The sequence below is a fragment of the Juglans regia genome, chromosome 14, assembly GCF_001411555.2.
Source record: "Juglans regia cultivar Chandler chromosome 14, Walnut 2.0, whole genome shotgun sequence".
Taxonomy (NCBI): domain Eukaryota; kingdom Viridiplantae; phylum Streptophyta; class Magnoliopsida; order Fagales; family Juglandaceae; genus Juglans; species Juglans regia.
This window is the reverse complement of record NC_049914.1, coordinates 9,901,431-9,916,391: the sequence shown is the minus strand read 5'-3', so window position 1 is coordinate 9,916,391 and position 14,961 is coordinate 9,901,431. Positions and strand designations below refer to the sequence as shown.

The window sequence follows — 14,961 nt, the reverse complement described above, 5'->3', positions numbered from 1 at the left end:
TCCTTTTGAGTTCCTCAAAGAGAGTAGACTTTTGAACTTCCACATTGCCAAACGCTTGCTCATTCCAAGCCTTCAAATATTTCTTTAGAGATTTCAATTTACATGACATGATGTAACTTGGAGTGCCATGAAATTGATAAGAAGACCACCATTGTCAAACTCAATCAAGGAAACCATTTGATTTGAAGTACCTTGGGCCACCATGAATACCTTCACAATCAAGAAGGATGGGAAAGTGACCTGAATACCACTTGGGAAGTCTATTTTTGATAAGTTCCGGATAGTGTGCTTCCCATTCAGGTGATACTAGGAATCTATTGATCCTTGACCAAGTGGGGTGTTTTCGGTTGCTTGACCAAGTGTAGGGTTAGGGGCCACCTGCAAGAGGAAGGTCTAGTAAATCTTGTTCATATATGAAGTTAGAGAAATCTACCATTGGTGACTTGATGCTAGAACCACCCGATTGTTCACCCAAGAATCGAATAGCATTAAAGTCGCCACCAATACACCAAGGTAAGTTCCATATACTGCTTAGGCCAGCCAATTCATCCCAAAGTACGCTTCTTGCACGATCTAAGTTAGGACCTTAAACACCTACGAAGGCCCACTGATATCCATCCACAACATTCTTGAACGAACAAGCCACCATATAATCCCCTGTACAATCTTCTACCTTTTCCACCACTCTTTTACTCCACATCACTAAGATGCCACCTGATGCTCCATTGGATGGTAAATAATGCCACCCTACTTGATTACAACACCACAAACTCCTAATAGTGCTTAGGGGATAGATTCCAATTTTGTTTCTTGTAAGCAAACGATGTCTTCTCTCCAACTATGTAATTGGTTTCTAATTTTGAGACACTTTTCCTTCTCATTCAGCCCCCCATGAAACGATTTTCAGCTTCATAAAACAACGTCCGTCGTCCTTCCCTTCAATCTTCCACGGTTATAACTCCTCTCTCCTACTCCATCGTTGACTTTCCACTTAAGCCTTTTTAATTCTCGAGCTCTCTTCTTTGCTGAGTTGATCTCACTTGGAGAACTAGAGAAAGTCTGTCCAGCCTCTATAGCTGCGAGGGGAGCTATAAATTGGTCCTCAAAACTGTCGCACAATATCCCCACACAATGCTGAATCTCCTTGGCTTTGTGTAAAACCCAATCAGATACCTGAATGTTGCTTCTTGGGTGATGTCAGACTTGTTACTATGTCTACCCAAAAAAAAATCATTTGTCATGTATGTAATGACAGTCTGTACAGTGATTATAAGGCATGGTAAGGATAACCTCGATGCGATTTTAAAATTTGGAGTTTTAAATTGGAATAATCGATAATTCGGGAAAATTCAGTATTTAATGCGTAGTTAATAGACCAGTCACATTTTTTTGCCTCTGATTTATAAAGTTTTTCAGGCGCCCATAACTATGCACTGATCATGCAGCTTCTGTGGCAGGTTGACATCTTTATGGATGCAGCTTTTGGAGCAGTTCGCACAGCCATTGGGTTACTTGGGATCAATCTGTCAGCCCACCATGCTGATATTTATACAAATCCAAGTCTGACTGCTGAACGAATAGTTAATATAAACTATTTATGCCAGCAATGTGAGGCCTCATTACAGTTTCTTCAGTTGTTGTGCCAGCAAAATATGTTTCGAGAGCGCCTACTCAAGAATAAGGTTTCTTCCCTCTCTGTTTTATTTTTCTTCCCTGTGTGTTTGAAGCAAAGTCATATGTTAGGAAGCGCCTTGTTATGCATTCTTATGCTATCAAACTATAAGAAGTGTACTGGATATATATTACTGAAGATATTGCATTTGTATGGGGCTCAAAAGCGAAGGCACAGAGTTAGTGGACGAGGAGATTTAAATTGTCAAAATCTTCACTTGGCAGACAACAGTGTGATTGCAACTGTAAAGGAACAATATTGAAGAACATCTCAGTATTTCAATCTTTTCGTGGAAGATTATATTCATAGATCTCTGTGAAGTTTTAGGTCCCATTTTATTTATGTTTGCCGGTAATTCCTGAAAGTATTTCATGTTTTTAACTTGTATTGTTATATTTCAGGAACTGTGTGGAAAGGGTGGAGTTCTTTTTCTGGCTCGAGCTATCTTGAAGTTAAATGTACCACCTTTTACCGGGTCCTCCAGAGTCGTGGCTGCTCTCTCTAGGATGAAAGCTAAAGTCCTATCAATTGTGAGTGTCATGGATGAAAGCTTACTGTTCACATCTGCTTAGAGGCTTAAGATGCTTTTGAATCTACTACAGTTTTCTATTGCACGGTACACCCGTGAATGAACCTCTTTGATTGATCCATTCACAACTGCCTTTTTTCTCAGCTGTTGAGTCTGTGTGAAGCAGAAAGCTTTTCCTACCTGGATGAAGTTGCCAGCTCACCAGAAAGCCTGAATATGGCAAAGTCTGTTGCACTAGAGGTTAGTTTGCTGTAATTTTCAAAGTATTTATCCCTCTCTTAGACCATAGCAAATGTTGGTACAGCTTGTTGGTTTCTTCAGCCAAGATAGACCAATGGGGGTCAGCTTTTTGACAGTTTTTGCCTGGGTCTAGTGCTCCAAAAAAGGTCACTTTTTTAAATGCTCGTCTACTAGCTCAAGTTTCACAATTCTTTGGGCACTGAACTCCATAAGCAGAGGCTAGGTTTGTTGAGTGCCCAGCAAAAAGGATGACTGCTTCAGTGATCAAATTCCATGTGGAATATCCTTTGGATGCTCTCATGAAAAGGTGGTCTGCAAAATGCATTATGTTATTAGTACTACTAAACTTTGTAGATATTCATGGTTGAACCATTGTTGATCTGGATACTCTGTCCTATATACATTCTATATACAACTCCAGCTTACTGTCAATCTGCTTGCCATTGATAATTGTCATGATGTAGGTTCTTGAGTTATTGAAGAATGCTCTTGGTAGAGACTCCACACATCATAGTTCTTGTCCCGACAGAAGTTTCCCAATGGGCTTTTTGCAACTCAATGCAATGCGACTTGCTGATATCTTCTCCGATGATTCTAATTTTCGATCTTACATTACTATACACTTCGTAAGCCGTGTTGAACCTCAAAGCCTGGTTATGAGCTTTTTTTTTTCCACTCTCATCTAATTACCAACAAAAGAAATCCTTGCTTTATTTCCTTTATCTTACTTTTCTTAATTACTGTGTTGACTTTTTTAATACTACTACACTTTGATATGTTCAAAGAATTCAGAAACTATAGTTTGATGATTCACTAAAAAGTGAGAAATTTACACAAAATTGAGTAACTGTCTTTTCCTTAACACAGTTGAGAAAGTCATTGTGTGGTATACATGTAAATTTGATGGATATAGTGCGCATTCATCTATATTTTTCCATCAGAGCATTTGTCTTGATGAGGTTTTTGACTATCTTTTCTGTGTGTGTTACTCCAGACTAAAGTTCTGACTGCAATATTTTCACTTCCTCATGGAGATTTTTTATCCAGTTGGTGTTCATCTAATCTCCCATCGAGGGAAGAAGATGCTAGTGTTGAATATGATTCATTTGCAGCGGCTGGATGGCTTTTAGATAAACTTTCATCATTGGGCCTACCAAATAGAACAAATTTGGGATTTACCCTAGTTCCAAATAACATGCCCCAGGCTTCCTATGAACATCAGAGAACATCCTTATTTGTCAAAATAATTGCAAATCTCCATTGTTTTGTTCCCACAATCTGTGAAGGTTGATTCTTTATCAATGATTTTGTAAATTTTATTACAACTTTTACTTATCAAAAAAAAAAATTTATTACAACTTTTTTAAAGTTCATTCCAGTACTTCTTGAACTTATTAGTCAAGCTTTTTTGTTACTGCAGAGCAGGAGAGGAACCTCTTCCTTCTCAAGTTTTTGGAGTGCTTGCAAATGGACCTATCTAAATCATCACCTGAATTTTCCAGCAGTCCTGATGCTCTGAAAGCTGTGATTGTTTGCAGGAACCTTCGTAATTCTCACTCATTCAATTGTTTTTTTCTCCCTAGCGATCATAATTGCTGATATTGTCACATTTCTCATGAGTATCTTGTATGTACAGGTTCATTGTTAAGCCATGCAGAATCTTTAGTTCCTATCTTTTTGAATGAGGATGATGTCCAGCTTTTAAGGTGTTGTAAAACTCGTTCTTTTTCCTTTTCATTTTTTGCTAGATTTTGGAAGAATAGCATGACAACTTTGGATAGCTACTACATTGATGTCATTTATAATTAATTAGCAGCCCTTTACACAAATTAATGAACATAGGCCTATCATTTCTATAGCCTGGCCGGACCTAGCAACCAAATACCTTCCACTTTCCTTCAGAAAGATGTGATGGACAAGCTTCTAGATCTTTTTTTTCCTGTGGGTTCCACACTCTAGTATGCTAAGATGTTTTAGGGTGGTTCTAGTCAAGCCTTATGCTTTGGCTCTATATGCACCAGGCAGAACACTGCTTGAGAAACACCCAGCTCCTGATCTTTACAAATAGTGCCTCCTCGCCAATAGAGGAAAAAGGAGGGATGTCATTTGTTTAATCCTATAGGGTATTTGTGTTGTGTTTGTGTATTGAAAAGAAAAAAACATGTACCTAGATTTCTCACCAAACTCAAAGTTTTGATGACACTTTGTAGCCATGTTGAATATTGCCACCCATAAGGATTCTGCCAACATGCCATCAACTGCACTACCTTCTAGGCCCTAACCCACTCAATCCTAAACGTGCTGAATATTGCCTCCCATAAGTCCCCAGTGAACTCAATGTAGCAGAATGTGATCATTGCTCTCCCTATTTCAGCTTTCACATAAAACACCCATCCATGATTACGAAATGCCACTTCCTCAAATTGTTTATATCTTTTCTAAGGCCAACCAAACATACTTTTAAGGAAATGAAGAGCCAACTGGAGGGAGGAGCTCATTGAAAAAGGATTTAACCTCAGACATTGTCTTTTTAATGGAATCCAACATATTTGATCATCATTACCTCTTCTCCACTGAAAGGAATACGACTTGTTCAAGAACAAAGAAACATCTCCATCTCCCCAACTGGGTTTCTATAATAAAAGTTACATTGCATTGTTGCATATTGTCAGAAATTTGCGAGTCTTCTGTAACCGAAGTATTGCTGCATTGGAATAAGTGAAACAACTCTGGGAAGCGAGTCTTAAAAGATTATCGAACCAAAAGTTGATTTTAGACTCGTACCAACCTCATATCTAATAAGACAGGAGAACTCTCCCCACCCTCTTCCAATATTTTTCCACATGGCGTGTGTTAGTGGAAACACACAAGAAGGATGGTTCATTAGCTGAGCTCATGGATTTACTTAGTGGCTTCTATTAATGGAATGTTGATTTCATCAGAGTAGCATAGGATTGGGAGTTGGATGTCATCACTGAGTTCTTTGCTTTATTATATTTCACAAGAGTGATAGTGGGAGCTATAGACAAAATCAGTTGGAGCCCCTCCAAGAAAGGTAGATTCATTGTTAGATCATTCTACCAGATCCTGACTAGCCAAGGCATGAATGCCTTTCCGTGGAGGAATATATGGAAGACTAAAACTCTTCCGAAAGTAGCTTTTTTGTCTGGACAGCTTCCTTAGGAAAGATCCTTACCATAGACAACCTAAGGAAATGCGGGATCATTGTGTTGGATTTGTGTTGCATGTGCAAGAAGAATGGTGAAATGGTGGATCATTTGCTTCTACATTGCGAGTTGGTCAGGACCACATGGGATTACTTTTTTGCAGGAGTGGGAATATCATGGGTCATACCTAGAAGATTGGTGGATTTCTAGCAAGTTGGAGAGTTGAAAGCTAGAGATCTCAAGAGCACAATGAATGAGTTGAAAGCTTTATTTTTTAGAACTTTGTTCCTTTGAGTTGGGGCAATTGATTTTAATGGGCTAAATGTTCATGAATTTCTTATTTTATTGGACCAACTGGCTAGATAGACCTTGAACCCTTGATTGATACCTCCAAACATGAAATCCCACAATGTTGGGCTACTCCTATATAGATAAGGAATAGAAAAAGTTAATAGGTCAACTGAGCTAGAGAGAGTACTCCTGCTCAATGCAACCCACACACCTTTAGATAAGCAAAGCCGCTTCTACTTTGCTAGCCAATATTCCATCTTTTTTATTACTTTTTTCCAAATGGATTTTGCCTTAAATGGTGCCTCCAATGGGAGACCTAGATACTTCATGGGAAGGGCTATATAACCAAGGATATGTGTGAAACCGCCAATTTATCCGCTACTCAATTTGGTACTAATTAGGACTTGTCCAAACTGATCTTCAATCCTGAGGCAGCTTCAAAGCATAGGAATAAACTACACAAATGGTGGATACAATCCTGGATAGCCTCTTAAATGATCAGAGTATCATTAACGAATATGAGATGGTACAAGAACAAGCTCTTCATTATTTCTATTCTCCACTGAGAAGCTTATTAAGAAGCCCTTTGTTCATTGTAGTTGACAACATTCTGCTCAGTGCCTCCATTGCTAGTACAAAGAGCAGTGGTAATAAAGGATTCCCATGTTGCAATCCCAGCGAGCTGTTGAAGAAACTCAAAGAGGAGCCGTTTATCAAAAATGAAAAACAAACAAGGAAAAAAATGTGTTATCCATTGGCACCATCTCTCCCGAAACTGCATATCCTGAGTAAAATAGCAGGAAATCTCAATTCAAATGATCACGACCTTCTCCAAGTATAGCTTGTCACGCACACCTGAAATGCCTAATCTGATTAAGCTATCAAGGCATTTGCTAGCTATGAGAATTCAGTATAATATACGTCACTTCTTAATGAAAGCGTTACGAGAGCTGGAAAGTATCTTTTCCAACACCATCTATAATCGATCAGCATGGACTTCGTAGATAAATTTATACACTACCAACCAAGCTGATAGAAAGAAGCCCTTAATCTCCATTGCCTCAACTATCTGGGAATAAGGGCGATAAAGGCAGCGTAAGACTGTTCTCGAGCTTGCCTCGAGCATAGAACTTATGGAATACATTCATCAAATCTTTGAGAACCTCCCAACAGGTCTAAAAAAGGTTAGCAACGAAACATTAGGGCCTGGGGCCTTATTACCACTAAGACCCTTCACCACCTCGAAAGCCCCATTCTCTATGAGGATTTATTCCAGCCACCCTACATCCTAGTCAGCAATAAGGTCAAGCTAAGACCATCCAACAGGGGCCTCCAGGAAAATTTTTCTTCATGTCTATGCATTCATAAATAGACCTATTTTTCTTCATACATATAGGTCTATCCAAGGATATATAGTGATAAAGTAACATTACGAGTACTGGAATCACTTTGGTTACACTTTCGCTTTGGATTTCAAGTATTTGTAGATTTCACCAAGTGAATTAAAAGGTGGGTGCTTAAAGCCACACGGATGAAGGATCAAATCTCTTTGGAAACAATAGAAATGTGGCTTTCAATCTTGGGAATAACCTCATGGAATTGAACCTAACTGGAATGCAAATCACTACCTGATCTGCCTAAGAAGTGTGCATCTCAAGTGAGAGATGGAAAGGAAAATATAGCCCTTTCAGTTCTCTCTTCTGTGTAGTTTGTCCCCCCCTTCCTCTCCCCAGAGTCGCTGGAAACTTTATCACTTCCTAGTTAAAACCACAAAGATATGGTGGAAAAGCTTATCTGTTATGTTTCTACAAGTTGGCTTTGTTGTCACTTGTGGCTTCCTCATGCAAATGTGGATCTGCCCCTACTCTCTCTCTCTCTCTCTCTCTCTCTCTCACACACACACACACACACACACACACACAATCGTATCTTTATATCTCTGTATTTGTTATGCTCTTTATACCGTTTTTTAGTGAACCTGTATATGTGAATACGGCACAAACATCATCTGTTTGTTGGTGGTCTTCTTATCAATTCTACGGTAACCCCTCTTTCATTTTAGCTTGTAAACTAAAAGCTTTGAAAAATGACCTTAAGTTTTGGAACACACATTCCTTTGGAGACATAGGAGAGCGTAAGAAACTCATGGTGGAGGAGTTGCAACAGTTTGAGCGAATACTTGAGTCTAGAGTTCTCTTACCGGAAGAAATATTGTGGAGGGCCGAGTTGGTTTCAGACTTAGAGAGAGTATTATCATTAGAAGAGATTTCTTGGCGTTAGAAGTCAAGAGCATTATGACTGAAAGAAGGGGATCGGAGTACAAAGTTTTTCCATAGAGTTGCTAACTCTCATAGAAGAAATAATACCATTGAAATGCTGAATATTAATGGTATGATGTGTAAGGAAGCCCCTGTGATTAGTGACCATGTGGTGGATTTCTATGAACAACTGCTTACAGAATGTGAGGGATGGAGGCCAAAGCTGGATGGTCTTGGTTTTGATACTATTGAGCCCCAAGAAGCAGCGTGGTTGGAGAAGCCTTTTGAAGAGGGAGAAGTATATGATGTAGTGAGACATATGGGTAAAGATAAAGCTCCAGGCCCAGATGGCTTCTCGATGAGCTTCTTCCATTCTTGTTGGGAAGTGGTGAAAGGGGATTTGATGAATGTGTTTCAGGAAGTTTCCTTGGTTGGAAAGTTTGAGAAAAGCCTAAATGCCACTTTTATTGCGTTGATCCCTAAGAAGATTGAAGCGTTGGAGCTTAAGGATTTTCGACCCATCAGCCTGGTGAATGGAGTGTATAAAATTATCTCTAAGGTTCTTGCCAACAGATTAGGGGCAGTTTTGGGCAAGATTATTACGAAGCCACAAAATGCATTTGTTAGGGGGCGACAAATCCTGAATTCAGTCCTTATAGCAAATGAGGGCCTAGATAGCAGATTAAAGGCTGGCTCCACAAGGCTTCTTTGCAAACTAGATATGGAGAAGGCATATGACCATGTAAACTGGGACTTCCTCTTGTATTTGTTGGGGAGATGCGGCTTTGGGGTTAGATGGTGTAGTTGGATCAATTGGTGTATCTCTACGGCCAGATTTTCAGTTTTGATTAATGGCTGCCCGACTGGTTTCTTCAGCAGCCCTCGAGGTCTAAGGCAAGGAGACCCTCTGTCCCCTCTTCTCTTTGTTATCGTTATGGAGGCATTGAGCAGGATGATATCGGCGGTGGTCACACATGGGTTGGTGGCCGGTTTTCCGATTGGTGACCCCAATTGGGGTACTATTACTTTGTCTCATTTACTTTTTGCAGATGAAACCCTTTTATTCTGTGAGGCAGATCACAACCAGTTGAGGACATTGAAGTCTCTGTTATTATGTTTCGAAGCAGCGTCAGGCCTGAAAGTTAATTTTGACAAGTCAAAGTTAGTACCAGTGGGGAATGTGAGTAACACTAGGCAGCTAGCTAGCATTCTTGGGTGCAAGGTAGCTTCTCTTCCCATTACCTACTTAGGGTTACCTTTAGGGGCTACTGCTAGGGCCTCATCGATATGGGATTCAGTTATTGAAAAAATAGGAAGGAAATTGGCAGGGTGGAAGATATTGTATTTGTCGAAAGGTGGCTAGTTGACTCTCATCAAGAGTACCCTTTCTAACCTACCTACATACTTTTTATCTTTGTTCCAATTGCCTGTCAGTGTAGCGGCTCGGATTGAGAAACTGTATCGTGATTTTCTTTGGAGTGGGATAGGGGATGAATTCAAATTTCACCTGGTCAGCTGGGATAAGGTGTGTAGGTCAATCTCGTCAGGTGGTTTGGGTATAAAGAATTTGAGAACATTCAATCAGGCCTTGCTTGGGAAGTGGCTTTGGAGGTATAATATGGAGACAAATACTCTATGGAAACTGGTGATTGATTGTAAATATGGAAGCTTATGGGGGGGCTGGTGCACCAAAGAGGTAAATGGAGCAAGTGGTGTGGGGATTTGGAAACACATTAGGTGAGGGTGGGGGGACTTTATTTCTCATTCTAAATTGGTGTTGGGGAGGGGGTCCTGTATTAAGTTTTGGAAGGATATTTGGTGTGGGAATGTGGCTCTAATGGAAGCATGTCCAGCTGTTTTTAGAATGGCTCGCAATCAGGAAGCATCCATTGAGGACCTCATGCTTATATCAGGGGACCAAGTGCAGTGGAACGTCACATTTAGGAGATGTTTGGATTCGCAAGTCATCTCAGCTCATCTCAGCTCATCTCAACTCATCTCAACTCATCTCACTACTATTCATTACTATTCAGCAACTTTAACTCACAAATTTTGCTACTATTCACAACTCATCTCATTACTATTCACAATCTATCTCAACTCATCTCAGCTCATCTCAAGTCATCTTCGAATCCAAACGTCTCCTAAGATTGGGAAGTAGACATCTTTGAGGTTTCTTTCAGCCTCTTATATTCTGTGAAGCCGAATAGACAGCAAGCTGACAGTTTATGGTGGAACCCCGCGAGTAAGGGCATTTTCTCCGTTCGATCCTTCTATAAGGCCCTTTCCCAAGCCACAACTATTCAGTTCCCATGGAAGAGACTTTGGAGAAATAAGGCGCCTCCGAAAGCAGTCTTCTTTACATGGACAGCAGCGTGGGAGAAGATTCTGACTACTGACAACCTGAGGAAGCGACAGATAGTTATACTAGACTGGTGTTGCCTGTGTAAGAGATCCGGTGAGACAATGGAACACCTTTTGCTACATTGCGAGATAACTAGAGCATTGTGGGTGGAAGTCTTCAGCCGAGTAGAGTTATCCTTTGTTATGCCGGCAACTGTGGTTGATCTATTGGCTAGTTGGACACTTCCGAGAGGAATTCAACAAATTAAGGAGGTGTGGAAAATGATCTGATCTGTATCATGTGGTGCATATGGCAAGAGCGCAATGATCAGATTTTCGAAAACAAGGAGCGGTCGTCGGAGGAACGCAGAGCTTTATTTTTCCGTACTTTATTGCTATGGGCCATTGCTTTAGATTTTAATGGCCTGAATGTTCATGAATTTCTAGCTTCCATTTCGTTGACTTAGATAGGTTTTATCTCTTGTATATCATCTTGTGTACTTGGGCTTTGCTTATCTCTATTTATAATATTATCGATTACTTATCAAAAAAAAAAAAACATCATCTGTTTGACTTCCTGGATTAGCATCATAGTTTTATTTTTTATACACTTTTTTTTGCAGGGTGTTCTCTAACCAATTGCAATCACTGATTACTTCTGGAGAGTTGGAAGAAAATCAAGTCCAAGTAATTTTTTGTGCTTTTAGTAATTAATGTCGTATTTATGTTGTTCTTTACTCGATCAATTTCCTTTATTCCCTTATGAATAATTTATGTGTTTTAACGATACTGCTGATGCAAATTCAAGGATAACAAATTTGAGGATTCAACATCTTGGGATAAGTTTTCCAAACTCAATGCCAGTGAAAATCATCAGGTGAATGCTGTGGTCAGTGATCACATTTTGACTGATGTGGAATTTGAACTGGATATTTGGCAAACAATTTTATTTGATATTCAAACCACCTGGGGAGACTTATGATAGAATACTTTCTTGATGGCTATAAAATTGAACTCAGGACAGTCATTGTGGACTAAACATAAGTACAGAGTTAAGTAAATACGTATATTTTCGTGTTAGTCACTAATGGTATGTGTCTGAAATCTTGGAACAACATGAATCTGCCAATGTGTAAGTTGGCTTCTTTAGTTTTCCAGTGATGGTGTAGCTTTTTCTCAGCATAATGACCTCAGAAGTAACGTTTGATTCCTGGTAGGAGGCCCAGAGTACTGGGGGATGCTCATCACCTTTACCGAGAAGAGAACCTCCAAAATCTAAGTACAAAAGAGGTAACTTGAAGGAGGAAATATCGGAGAACTCTGATTTTCAAGAAGTGGAGCAGTATTATGTCAAAACTGATCGTGGGGATCAAGGTGATGATATAATGAGGCAAGATAGGAAGGAGGATAAAGGTATATCTGGTAAGGTTGCATCTCGAAGTTTGAGGGGGATTGATAGAGATGTTCAGAATGTTGAAACTAGTGGTTCTGACACAAGCTCTTCAAGAGGAAAGAATGCTGCCGATCAAATGGAAAGTGGTGAGTTATCAAAATTCCACAAGCACATCAAAGAGAGGGCGTTTGGAGGAAATGCAGAGGATGAAAAGGTTCCAATGGTTCAATCTGAAGAAAAGCAGCGGAAAAAACGGAAGCGGACTATAATGAATGATAAACAGATAATTCTTATAGAAAGGGCCCTCTTGGATGAACCTGATATGCAGCGAAATGCAGTTTCAATACAAACATGGGCTGAAAAATTAAGTCTTCATGTATGTTAAATGCACCTTATAATTTGGTAACTGTTCGAGTAAATTCTGTTTGTAAATAAAAGCGTGCTTTCTTTCTTAAAAATTTTCATCCATCGTCTTTTCCAGGGTTCTGAAGTTACGGCTTCGCAGCTAAAAAATTGGTGAGAATGCCTAAACTGTTCACGTTAGCTTTGGCACCAGTGGTTTATTAACTCTTTCCTTTTTGATGTTTCACTTAAAGATCCATATGATAATTAAGATAACAGGTTGGAGCTTCTGTGATTCTTGCAAGATTTTGTCAGTTGCTACGGCTTGCTGTGAAAATGTCATTTTAGAGGTTAATGTATAGGTGGAAATCTAAGACGATGCACTGTCACCCTTAATAACTTCATCACAATGCTGGCAAGTACTTTGTGACAGAAAAGTAAATATGTCCTAAGAGGTGCAAACATTCTGGAGGAGATATCTATCAGTGAGATTTATATCTTTTTAATGTGTCCGGTACCTTTGGACCGTTTCCCTTGTATCTCCCTTTTCTTCACTTCTACGGACGGTTTAGGTGAAATTCTACTTTGAAGACAGACTTGATCCCTTTGGTTGTCCACAAAATGTCACTAATTGTTGGTCCTTGGGGGGGTGGGGGGGGTCCTAGAATCATAATAGGTGTTGCATCAGTAGCTGTTGGAATGGATGTTTGCTAATAATGAAATATTTGTGGCACCACTGGGAGTTCTTTGGGAAATTTACATTGGCAAACTGACTTATCCAAAAGAAAAATTACATGGTCAAACTGGGTTCAAAGTCGCCCAACTTTTCCTCCAAACCAAACACACAATTCTAATGATGACTTTTACCCTCTTACTCTTTTGGACATTCTTGAAAATCTTGCCAAATCTTTTTTGGCAAGCTTCTAGTCTAATAATTTATATAATCTATTTGGTGATGATTGAACTCTGAAACTTACTTGGATGTCTCGTTTATTGATAAATGCATTTCCTGAAATAAGCACATTATTTGCACTGCAGTATATTTTTTAATATTACATCTAGCCTAGTATTTTTCACATCTTTTCAGGTTTTGTTTGTAACTGAAATTTGTACGTATATATATGTTTTATGTTTATCAACAGGCTGAATAATCGGAAAGCCAGGCTGGCCCGCACGGCTAAAGATGTACGTACAACTTCAGATCTTGACAATGCCCTTCCAGACAAGCAAGGTGGGGCAGGACCAGTACCAAGTGAAGATGCTAACGCCAGAGCGAAGGAGAGAAGAGATCCTCGAAGCATGTTGAGAAGTGTTAATGGTGAGAACTCTGGGAGTGCCATGGCTGAGTTTGTTGACATTGGCCCTGCAGAATTTGTTCAATGCAGGCCAGGTCAGTTTGTTGTGCTTGTAGATGTGAAAGGAGAGGAGATTGGTAAGGGAAAGGTGTATCAGGTGCACGGTAACTGGTATGGAAAGAACCTGGAGGAATTAGAGAGATGTGTTGTGGATGTTAATGAGCTCAAGGCTGAGAGAGGGGCGAAACTTCCATACCCGTCCGAAGCCACCGGCAGTTCATTTGATGAGGCTGAATCAAAACTTGGGGTAATGAGAGTATTGTGGGATGCTAACAGAATTTTCATGTTGCGGCCTCAATGAATGTAACTGATTACTAAATGGCTGTATTTTTTGTTGCCTGAAAGTTGATAATTTCACATGTTATAATCATTAAAACGTCTTTGAGGCAGGAATTTCGCGTGCCCTTGAAGCCGGATCTTGATAGATTAGGGTTTGATCAAAGAGCTGTCAACACCGAGCTTAACTGGGGTAAAAGTAAATAACCTTTTCCTTCATCCCCCACCCCACCACCTTGTATTCTTGCCTAGTGCAAACCTTAGAACTTATGATCAGCTTAATCCTTGTAGTAATGTTAGATATAACTTCAGGATGTACAAGCCCTTTAGAAAAAGCGGGATCAACTACTAGAATGTGGAATTTTTCGGATGGATTTTTATTATTTTTTTTGTTTTTCAAAGAGCTTTTATGGCACTTACGCACCATATACCTGCACAAATTTTCCGCTTAATCCTCTTCCTAGCTCTCAGTTCTGTAAATTAGATCTCCCCTCGAGGACTTGATAAGTTAACACTGATTTGCTCTCTTTGTGGGGAGCTCTTTTAAAAAAAAAAAATGAGAGAAGATTCAATTAACATTACAGAATGTCTTACACAGAATAACGCTGGGTACCTATACCTTCACGATTCCTACAGGAACAACTAAGGTCGTGGCCACTCAAGTCCACCTAACCAAATAAACATGAAGCAACAAACATAAAAGAAATAGAGTTCTAGGTCTATACTTTGCCTAGCCCCAATTAAGGAAATACAACTAAAGAAATAATATAGTCTGGTCTTCTGAGCCCGTCAAAGTCTCTGAGCCCAGCCCAACTAAAATAAACTACTAGATCTAATAAAACAAGAACCTTGCAAGTGAACTTTTTAAGACCAAGTTGATTGGATTTGTTACACTCAGATTGTATGTCCATGCGACAGGTCGATTTATTGTTGTTCAGTTGTAGGGGTGCACATCCGGATCGGATTTTTTTTTTGTCCGGTTCAGAACCCAAAAATCCTTGTGAATCTGGATAATTTTTGTCCATATTAGACTCGAGCGAGTAAGATGAATCCAGATCCGGTTATGGATATCGATTATTTGTAAGCAGGTCATTT

General features: G+C 39.6%; 1 protein-coding gene across 5 annotated transcripts in view; it reads left to right on the top strand.

Moving 5' to 3' along the window:
- Positions 1–14,032, top strand: part of LOC108990984 (nodulin homeobox-like) — a 30,733-nt gene extending 16,701 nt beyond the window's left edge. For 2 of the 5 annotated variants that reach the window (XM_035685078.1, XM_018965122.2), the window contains exons 7-18: positions 1,458–1,682; positions 2,074–2,202; positions 2,346–2,441; positions 2,906–3,067; positions 3,436–3,727; positions 3,862–3,987; positions 4,078–4,147; positions 11,124–11,187; positions 11,309–11,377; positions 11,718–12,269; positions 12,375–12,409; positions 13,378–14,032. In XM_035685078.1, coding sequence (XP_035540971.1) covers positions 1,458–1,682; positions 2,074–2,202; positions 2,346–2,441; positions 2,906–3,067; positions 3,436–3,727; positions 3,862–3,987; positions 4,078–4,147; positions 11,124–11,187; positions 11,309–11,377; positions 11,718–12,269; positions 12,375–12,409; positions 13,378–13,891 — 2,334 coding nt within the window. In that variant the 3' untranslated portion in view covers positions 13,892–14,032. The remainder of the gene's footprint in view (positions 1–1,457; positions 1,683–2,073; positions 2,203–2,345; positions 2,442–2,905; positions 3,068–3,435; positions 3,728–3,861; positions 3,988–4,077; positions 4,148–11,123; positions 11,188–11,308; positions 11,378–11,717; positions 12,270–12,374; positions 12,410–13,377) is intronic. The other 3 variants (XM_018965123.2, XM_018965125.2, XM_018965124.2) reach the window with 3 other exon arrangements.
- The last annotated feature ends 929 nt before the right edge of the window (positions 14,033–14,961 follow it).